The 11,062-nt window shown below is 36.9% G+C and overlaps 1 protein-coding gene across 1 annotated transcript; it reads left to right on the top strand.

Annotated features, from left to right (window-relative positions):
* Positions 1 to 2,505: 2,505 nt before the first annotated feature.
* On the top strand, positions 2,506 to 4,271 carry LOC103427948 (protein WHAT'S THIS FACTOR 1 homolog, chloroplastic-like). Its single transcript, XM_008366032.4, has one exon. The coding sequence runs from the start codon at positions 2,941 to 2,943 to the stop codon at positions 4,156 to 4,158; it is 1,218 nt and encodes a 405-aa protein (XP_008364254.2). The 5' UTR covers positions 2,506 to 2,940; the 3' UTR covers positions 4,159 to 4,271.
* The last annotated feature ends 6,791 nt before the right edge of the window (positions 4,272 to 11,062 follow it).

Raw genomic sequence — 11,062 nt, 5'->3', positions numbered from 1 at the left:
CTTATCATCTATGCTTAGAAATGATTTGTAAACCAAATTGGGTGAAAATTTTGAAGATCGTGTTTCTAATTGAACAAGTTAGCGACTTTGCTTGTAGCAAATGTACAAATTAGCCTCGTAATGGATTGAGATTAGTTATTTGTAAGAATTTCTGCTAGATTATGTAATGCCAGTATTCAGTGGTCCAGTTTGAGAAAGATTACCAACCAACTTGATGAAATGCGTTGGGCAGACTATTTATTTGAAATGAGTTGTTTGTTACTAACCAACTTGAGGGACCATTGCTCCAATTCGATTAAAGTTGAGAAACCGTTGCTACAATTTTCTCTTTTCTTTAACAGCGACAACATCCCTGCGGAAAGATTTATGTTTAAGCTCAATGTGAATCGATCGTACGGCTCAAGGGTGGAAGAGGCTGACCTGGAGTTCTCACTAAGGTCCTTTTTTGTCAAGCTTCCTGTCGCAGAACCCCTTACCAAGGCTCTTCCCCAGAGTAAGTACTAAATTGCTGTCAAACGCTTCAGTTTAATTGGTTGGATACTGACCAGACGCTTACGTTGTTTCTGAGTTCGTTAACTAATAACTATATATGGTTTGGATTAATATCTTGTTTCCTTTAGTGATCGATCAGGGGTAGGCATGTAAGCTTTTCTTTTACAACAGATTGCAGGTGGGAGATAACTGCGTAATTTCGATCCCTCCCTGAGGCAAGTACAAGCAAGGATTCGGAGTCATGGATTCCACGAGACACAAAGCAGTGGCAACAACCTCCATTAATAACCCCTATTAAGTCAGTGAGCAGCCAACCTCTATCTGTGCAGTTGTGTTCATATCATAATCATATACATGCACGCTGGTATTGGCTTTACCTAATTTACTTTTTAAGTCCTTCAATGTGATAGAAAATGCACCGTTTTGTCTTGATTTTGCATGACCAGTACGATACACGTCCCATGAACATACTGCTCAGGAAGTAAATCTCGCTTGCTTGCTGCATTTAACGTATAAATCGCGGTAAGTGTTTAGTATTGATATCTATTGTCCAATTAAGATGAGATTAAAGAGTAACGACGATGTAGAAAGTTTGTGGAAGATGATTAGATTTTTTATCAACGGGGGAGAGGGGATTTGAACTCAGGATCTCATCCGACTATGGGAGGAGAAGTACCACTAAATTGAAGAGCTAGTCGATAGCTACTCAACATTAGTTTATGAACAAACAGTTTAACAAGTTTCTTTTACAAACGCTTGTAATCTTGCTTCAGTCATGAAATGATTACATTCAGTTTTTCTGCTCTCATTCTCTTTCACTTTCATTCTCGCATCCATCTTCTACTTTGGACTCTGATCCTCTAACAATATAATTCCAAGCCAACTGATAAAACTGTCTGTTGAAGGCCTCCATCAGTGGCACGCCTACTCTCTTTTTCACTCAAGCCATCCCTTTTAAAATTTTGGCTCACTGATGTGCTGGGCTGTGGAAGGAAAATTGTGTCCAGCGTATGATAAAAACAATATTTTTTTTATTTTTTAGGGAAAAGTCTTGAAAATCATAATTTCATTTTATTCCATTAATAAATAATGAGTATTTTAGCCGTTCTATTTTAGGGGAGTAATTTACATGTTATATGTGCGCTTTCACTAAGCAAACATTTACATATTCTTGTATTATTGGGATGGTATCTTGAAATAACAAGGACTTTTTTTTTTGCTAAATAACAATACGTGTGCCATGCAATAGTAACAATACTTGTGCCATGTAAATCTTTCTTATTTTTTAGAGGATTGTATGGTGACTTCTTTAGTGTCAATAGCATCTTTGCATATCACGCTTGCAAATACCTATTAGAGGGTATCTTGCCCACTCCGTAACTTTTATTAACAATCCAAACCGTCTATATCATTTCATTATTCATAAAACACCCTGCAAAAAGTTTGACAAATCTAAAACCATTATTAAATTCAATTGGATGGATGAAGATATACAAATGCAATGCTTCAAAGAAACACTAAATGACCACTGATCCGAGAGCAAGTCTATTGGAAAGGGCTAGGGGATAGAGGCTTTATCTGGCATCTCAAAATGTCATTATTCATGAAATCTAAGCCCAATAAAAAAAAATTGTTCTAATAGTGTGAGGCTAGAGATTAAAAAGTATCAAGTGACTAGTTTTCATTGGTCATCAGTTTTTTCCTAAGTTAACCTTTCAAGACCTTTGGGCAAGAGTCGATGCTAAATCGGTCTTTTGAAAGGATCCAATTTCTCTGCCCTCCCAATTTTCATACACTCCCATCATCTCCTACTTTGTGCGGTCACAGTTAAGCCACGTCAATCTTTTATATTGATTTTTTTATACAGATAATAAGACAAAAAATAATAATAATATAAAATGTTAACGTAGCTTAACCGTGATCGCACAAATAAGAGGGAATGTGAGTGTATGTGAGTGTATGAGAACTAGAAAGGCAGAGAAGCCAAGTCCCTTCTGAAAAGCCCTTGGCAGGCTATTTTAGCCTAGGCTAGATCAGTCCCATTAGAAATTGATTTTTGTCATTGAGGCTACATACGCGTTTGCCTAGACTAGTTTGCAGGCATTAGATGCTCTAACAGTCATTTGTTTTTCGATTTAAGTGATTTATTTGTAGAGAGTCAAAAGGGCTAAAAGCTTGATTGTTCTGGAAATACAATTTGGGGAAGAATGATTCAATTGCATTTGGAACGCCACCATTTTGATGTGGGCCGAATGGGCTGACCTTTCATGGTCCAGTTCCTTTTGTCTGAATATCTCAAAGGCCATTCATTGCCATGCCTGATACGAACCACGTTACTCTTCCCACCTCCTACTAATTCAGAGCACTTAATACAAGTGACAGTTGGGTAGATCTTGCACGCCAAGTGTTCGATGTTTTGCGCCAGAGACACTCACCCGTTCCCGCGAAATGCATTGGAGAACCACGGTACCGCGCTTTCATCAGCTTTTCAAAACCTCTCATCTGTGCAAAACAGAAGCATACGCATCGTCTTCTCCAATCCCATGTCAGAGATTAGCGTCTATGTGGGTCCCAGTGAAGCACAAATCCAGCGGAGGGAGTAGACCCAAGAAGAAAGTATACCACAGAGTCCACGAACTCGACAAAGTCATGGACTTGCAGAAAAAGCCCGTCTTGATTTTACAGCTGAAATCCATTATCCAGTCGCAGAAACACCAATCTCTCCTTCTCAGGGACCTCGAGAAAGAAGTTGGGTTTGTTCAGAAGTGGAACTTCATGGCCGTCATAGAAAAATACCCTTCAGTATTCTACGTTGGCGGCGGCAACAGAACGCCCCCTTTTGTTACACTCACTGAAAAAGCTGAGAAAGTTGCTGCTGAAGAAGCTTCAGCTAAGGATTTGATGGAACCCAATTTGGTTAAAAACTTGAAGAAGCTGTTGATGTTGTCAGTTGACTGCCGGGTTCCTCTCGAAAACATTGAATTCATCGAATCCGAATTGGGTTTGCCAAATGATTTCAAGAAATCATTGATTCCGAAGTATCCTGAATTCTTTTCGGTTAAAGATGTCAGTGGCAGAGATTATCTGCATTTGGAGAATTGGGATTCTTCACTAGCAGTGACAGCTCGTGAGGAACATTTGGTTGGTGAAGGAATTTCCGCTGCTTGTGGATTCGGGAAGAAGGTTAGGATATCGAAGGATGGTAATTTTCAAGGTCCACATGCATTTCGAGTGAATTTTCCTGCTGGTTTTAGGCCAAACACTAGTTATCTTGAGCAACTTGAAAGGTGGCAGAAAACGGAATTCCCTTCTCCATATTTGAATGCCAGGAGATTTGACATTGCTGATCCCAAAGCGAGGAAGCGAGTGGTGGCGGTGCTTCATGAGCTCCTCAGCTTGACAATGCAGAAGAGGATGACATCTGCTCAACTGGAAGCATTTCATGCAGAGTATTTCTTACCCTCTAAATTGGTCCTTTGTCTGATAAAGCATCCTGGTATCTTTTACATAACTAATAAAGGTGCAAGGAGCACTGTTTTTCTTAAAGAAGCTTATGATGGGTTGAATTTGATGAGCAAATGTCCCCTGTTATCATTTCACGATAAATTTGTAGCGCTTAGCGGTAGAAGAGAGACCAATCCATGTAATGTGATGCATTCTTCATAGATTTTATTCTTGAAATTGTAAATTTGGATTCTTTTGTGATATTTGTCATTGAAACTATCATGCACGGTATCTCTACCATTTAAAAGAACAACGAAATGAAATTTATTGCAAAAGTATATAGTTCACAGCATGGTTCTATAATGTCTGAAGACTCTGAATTTATTAAACGCCTACTTGATGTTGCTTAACAGAACTGTTTGGAGTTTGTCCTCGTCAAGCTACAAATTTTGTTTATCGAGAATCATTTCAATCATATCATCTCTTGATTCACACAAGGTCCTTTCCAGTTTAAGTTGTTACAAATTAGAGTGCTTTGAAATATAGAAATTTCCTTCCTTGTTTGTTGCATCGAATGACTGTCATACCAAGTACTGATCGGATAATTGCATCTCAAATGAGTATTCTTGAATGCAAATCTTTGAAACTTCCAAAACTTTGCATAATTTTACTTCCTAACGCAAGTCTTAACATGCGTTAAACATTGAACTATAGACGTAAACTTAGAAAAAAGAAGTAGCATCAGCTCCCGTCTTATTCTGAATTTTCAGCGTGACTACTATGCATAATTAGCTAATATTAGTTGCCCTCTATTAGATTTCAGTAATGTCTTCTGCAGATGTTATGTCTAGGTTTTGAATCGCTACGGTTCCATCAACTTGCGAGGTCACAGGTTTCTGCTGGTTTTTTTTTTTTTTTTTTCTTTTTAAAGATATCTAATGAATCAGATGACAACATTTTATCATTTGTTCTGTGATCCTTCGATTTTCTATGCACACTCAAATATTTCTCCTGACAAACACGAGAGCATTTCCAATTTTTTTCTCTTTCAGAACAATGAATAGTCGAAGATGGATCTTTGCTAATTCTGTTTTAACACGAAATAATCAGTTTGCATATGGTCTATGAATGGTGTTGATGCTATTTAGATGTCTGTAGAGATGTCATAGATGTTCAAGGTAAGTTCATTTTTCATTCATCATGAGTGGATTTGTACAAGTACCTGTTTATATAGATATATATATCAATAATTCATTTTCTAGAAGGCGGATTATAGATAATAATGCCATAGCGAGTTCATAGTTAGAGGAGTCGGATTTTCTCATGGGTATGCATTCAACGAGGGTCGCGTTTTTACTAAAAGAATTTGCCCAGAAAATTGAGTAGCTTGTTCAAACGGTCGCTTGGTCTGGGATCGGTGGACGGGGGTGGATGCCGTGGCTAATTTCTCTCTATCTAAAGAATTTTAGCCTATGACCTAACCCTTGCAATTTATGGATCCTCTGCTTAACCTAAGCTTACAGCTGAATAACACCTTGGAACCCTAGTTGGACTTGAAATTAACTAATTATGATAAGAACAAACTTAGCGTTATAATTCGTGTTAATTAGTCATTATGAATGTTAATCACGTCCCTAATCTTGAGGGCTTACAAGCTGAAATGAAGAGTCATGGATAACAACCATTACGCTTCTTGCAATTCACTTTTAAGTTTCCTCCAAAATCTCATTTTGGCCTCAAAGCAAAAGAGTATATGATTCGTCAAAGTTTCAAATTTCAGATTTCAAAAGAGTAATGCTAGGAGACTAAATTTGTACTTTAAATTTTGTAAACTAAATGACATGAAAGTTTATGATTTGATTATTACTTAACTGTTGATTAATGTGTTTATTTCTTATTAGTTGACACATCATTTAATTTGCGAATTTACTTAGGCCTGGTTTGGTACTGAAGTGATTTTGAAAAAAAAGTGGGTACCAAAAAAAGCTGGGAGCTTTTTTATGTTTGATAAACATTCAGCTTCAGCTTTTTTCATAGTTTTGGGTGAAAAAAAAGTCAAAAACACAAAGTTGCAAAACCTAGCTTTGAAAAACCGGCTTTTGTTTCACATCTCTTTTACATAAAAGTTTACCAAACACTATAATACTGTTTTTTTTTTCTAAAGCACTTTTACAAAAAAGTTTACCAAACACTCTGCTGCTTATTCTCACAGCACAACAAAAGCAACTTTTTTCAAAGTGCAACAATACCAAACCAACCCTTAGACTACCTAGCATTACTTATTTTAAATTAAATTTTTAGAGTGTGACAATAACAATTCTCATAAAAAAACGCAAAAACAAAAAAAAATGAAAATTATTTAACATTATACTCTCTAAATGTCATAAAAATTGCATGCAAAGATATGTAACTTCACGCTATACGACCGACATATCCATTGGTCCGATAGTTACAATAAAATCCAAATGTCTCTTCCAAAAAAAAAAAAATCCAAATGTTTGAATTATCTTATGTTTCGAAGCACGGTAGAGGATTCCGTAACTAAAATTCGATAAGACGGAAAGTGTACCGACTCATTGGGAAGCTTGCTTTAAATTCTCTGTTGTTTTCTGTTGACATTTGTATCCGTAGACTGTTCATCACCATCGATTGGAAGAAGAAGAAAAAGAAAAAGAAAAAAATAAAGCAAAAAGTAACTTGAATATTTTGGTGTTAATAATATATGATGGTGTTGGTGGGATTTGGATCCTCTCCTGAGTTAATGGAGAGGATCTTCCTGACCCATCATCTTCAACCGTTGGATTTTTATCCAACGACTACAAACAGGAGAGTTCCTTTAAAGTTATAATAATTATAGCCGTTGGATAAAAATCCAACGACCCACGATTATGGGTCAGGAGGATCCTCTCCATTAGCTCAGGAGAGGATCCAAATCCGTGTTGGTGTACTGGAACATCTTTGTCGACCGGACTTGGATTGTCTGCCCTCCTATTTAGGTGCCCTTCCCGTGCCCTCCTGTTTTGTGTGGTCACGGTTAAGCCACGTCAATATTTTATATTATTTTTTTATAAAAATAATAAAATAAAAAGAAGTAATAATATAAAATGTTGACGTGGCTTAACCGTGACCACAAAAACAGAAGAGCACGAGGAGGGCACATAAATTGGAGGGCAGAGAATCCAAGTCCTTGTCGACCAGAGTGTCAAATGCATTATGCAGACATCATTCATGTTTCGTTTGGTATATGATGACGTGGTGGGACATGTCTTCCCTCTCAAGTCACCATTTCTTTTTTATCTTCTTCTTCCCATTTTTGATTACTTGCAGTAGGGTTCATTGTGGAGCCCAATAGCAGGCCCAAAATCTTAACTCGGTGTCTCGATCTGTTGTTTCTTATGGGCCCATCTTTACTTTGTAAAATAAGGCAAAGCTTCCAACCCACCAAAAATGTTTGGTAGCTGACAATAAATTGGTACTTATGGTTCCACTGGTAGTGCGTGTAACTTGAAATGTGGCGAAATAATGATTTTGGTCACTGTAGTTTGGCTCAAAGCGAAATGCAGATGGGACTCTCTCGAAAGTGAGATTCTTCACGGATTTTCTGTTATTTCACAGTTTAACATCAATTTTCGTGCTCATATTATAAAACATCATACCAAAAACATGATGTGGAAGCGAGTCCACTTTTAAGAGAGTCCGCTTAGCTTTTCTCTGACTCAAATTTCACCTATGTCTATATAGTTTTGATTCTCACTATCCTTATGATTTGCTAATTGTATCAATTTAAAGACAAAGGTTTATTTGCTTCATTTCTTTCTAAAAAGAGAATAAATAAATAAATAGACGCCAAGGTTATCGTATTATCCATGAATTGCAATACTTAGTAAAAACAAGAGTGAAATCACGAAAAATGAAAGTAAAAGATTGAAATAAAACCTCACCCAAATCTATTTGGTGCAAAATAAGATTTCATCCTTAAATTAAAAGACCCATACTTCACTACTGTTAAATTCTGCAACTTTCATATAGTAGGAGAGGGGTTGTATATCTATCTCTGTATAAATATATGTGTGACTCTCGTTTTCTTTGACTTCATGATTTAAGAAAATTGTAGCCATTTCTATTCAATCTTAATCTAATAGTGGAGGTCGACGTACAACAATAAATTTTAAATGACCATCTTCTATTGGATTAAAATTGAACATTGGATAAGGACAGTTTTCTAGAATCATAAAATATAAAAGAGCGAGAATGATATTTGTGTATAGTAAAAAGTGGGAAGGAAAGAGAAAGATGGTGCTTGTGTAGAATCACTTTCTTTAGGTTCATGATAGAGATCATGCTTGTGTAGAATCACTTTATATATTGTAAGCCAAGAGACTTAACTAGTCGTCCAAAGACTCCAAAACCCCATCTATCTATCTATTTCCTCGGCCTGCATTATGTCCTTTCACATAGAAAATTCATCTCTCTCTCTCTCTCTCTCTCATCCGTTCCATTAGTGGGTACTTTGTCTAAAGTAGCATGTAATCCTTGTTGCCTAAACTAGAGCACCACTGCAAAAGTTCTCACCAGTAAAATGATTCATGATGTTTGCTTGATTTGAGTGCTGAGTGGGCACACACCAACACCAACAGAGAGAGAGAGAGAGAGGACATAATGATTTTAGCCAAGCTGGGGTAGCTAGGGTTTGGTTTGCAACCATAATCTCCAATGACCTGGCTTGCTATGTATCATCAATGGGGGATGAGAAAATAAGACTCAGTCTTCAGTCTTAGCACATGGATTTTATGCTAGTGGAAGAGGCTGATGTTTGCACTTGCAGGCACACACCAATCTGTCAAGTCAAAATACAACTGTTGTACTCCTTTTGCTCTTTTTTCTTGCTTTTTAACTTTGTGTTTTCTCCTAGTGGGGTTTCCTGGATTCAAATATGCAATAAATAATGTCTCAATCTTTAGATTTACTCCATCCATTCCATGATTTCCATCCATCACACCCAAAAACCCCAAGTCCATCCAGAAATTTCCCCACGTAAAGAGACAAACAAATTTACGACCCTAAGTGAGTCTAAGTTTCATTAGGGTTTGGTTCCTTTTTAGACTTATGTTTCATGCTTATTAAGTAACGCTAAACTGGGACCATGCACCTCAAATTCTAATTTGACAAGGCTCTCCAAGGTCCTATCAATTTTCTTAAGTGACTGTAGGACCCTGTGGGGGGTCCCTAATTGTCCTAAGTTTGAAAAAATATACATGTTAGGATGAAAGAACAAAAGAAGGAAATAGCCAAGCAACATAATTCCGAGATGATGAAGTGGAGTGGGTACAATTTACATACATGATGAGTGCACCTTTTCACAAGGGAAGAGTTAAAGTTTTGGGGTTGCCATCATGGCCTCCATGCCCCCCTCCTAACTGGATCCATATTCTATGCTTTGTACCGTCCATTACTTAGCAGCCCCACCATCCTCAATCCTCATCAACTTAAACTTGGAATATGGTTTGTATCACCAAAGTGGACAACTAAATGTGACACCACACACAGCTCAATCCCTTTCACTCCTGACGACGTAAAAGAATAAAACAAAGCACAAGCATGGACTAGTAGATACTTGTTAGGCCTTTGCGAGTGTCTCTACTGAAACTATTCACCTCGGAATTACATTCGCTTACAAACATAAAAATTTACTGTGCTTTTGTCGAAATTACTTCTCCTCTTAAATATAATAACTACTCTACTAGTCAGAATTACTTCTGCTCGTAACCATGCGAACTACTGCTTGTATAACTCATAAGCACTTCTACTTATTTTTGTCTAATCTTTCTTGGGGTGAAATCTGGTTCAACTTCAGCAGCCTACCTTCGTCGGCTTAGAGGGATTGTGATTTTTAAAAATTTGAAGTCCTCACAAAAGAATTCCATTCCCATTGGGCCAAGTGTCATTGTCCTCATCGTCGACATATGAGTTTTGGTTGAGCATACCCTTCATTATTTGATTATTCAATTCCTACATACAAAATACAAATATGCAACCATCTGGTATGCATTTACATCAATGAACAGAGGGGAGAGGAACAAGGTAAGGTAGGGATGGATGGATCATGACCCCCACACGAAATTGATGTGTGATTCTATAGGAATTGGGGGACCAAGACCAACCCAATGTTGATATCTTATTAGGTTTACTTTAATCGCACATCTTTTTCATTGGAAGGAGAAATACGTGTTTGTCGCCCTCTCTTTGACATTTATAAAATGTGTGCCCCATTAGTCACCTAGTTGATCATTTGGGTAAAGGCGGTTAAAAATAATATACATTATCTGTATTATATTTTGGACCACTTTTCTGTAATAGGTAGCACTTTTCTATAATTGGTAACACCCATTATTCTAATATAATTAGTATATCACAATAAAAAAATTAATTAAAATAAATATTGGTTTAAAAAATGGATTTAACTTCTCTGCTGCGAATTTAGCAGCAGCTATTGGTTACACCCAATCCCAGCTGGACATGTGTCCAAATTTTGAAACTCGAACATGTGTCTAAACGGGATTGGGTGTAAGTAGCAGCTGCTATTAAAGCCAAAAGTCCAGTTCTTAAAAAATTAGGGGTTTGGTAACTTGAGAGAAGTCCAATGTGCATTCTCAGCACTCAACCAAAAGCAAAACACTTCATGAATCATGACCATGAGATGTGCCCTTTTGACAAAAATTAATTAGTTCTTAATTCATCTTTGACAATCCCAATTATCTCCTAAGATAATATCATTTTATAATTAGGTACTTAATCCTCTTGATTAAAAATTGTATCAAGGGTTTAACATGGTCGTTAGTCACTATCGAATCAATCTAAATGATGGTACAATACAGCAAGGTGGTCCCATTACAGCATGATTAGTACGCACTAAGCTCCGTGATGCTTCATCCGTGTAATCCATATTTAAACCAATCTTAATCAATACATAATTAAGCCCGTGATTTAATTGTAATTATCATTCCTCAATGTGATCATGTGTTACGTTTTGTTTTATTTTTAATGTTCTAATCAATGAATTTGATCAAGATGTATATGGTCATGTTTTGCTCAAAGCATATAGAAATATCAACAAGGGTCACCATTC

This window comes from Malus domestica, chromosome 05 (assembly GCF_042453785.1).
Source record: "Malus domestica chromosome 05, GDT2T_hap1".
Taxonomy (NCBI): Eukaryota; Viridiplantae; Streptophyta; class Magnoliopsida; order Rosales; family Rosaceae; genus Malus; species Malus domestica.
Note: the sequence above shows the minus strand (reverse complement) of the source record. Positions and strands in the feature narration are given on the sequence as shown.

What these genes read in the sequence shown, in the direction of transcription:
- LOC103427948 (XM_008366032.4), top strand. Translation starts at nt 2,941, where the DNA reads ATGCATTGGAGAACCACGGTACCGCGCTTTCATCAGCTTTTCAAAACC.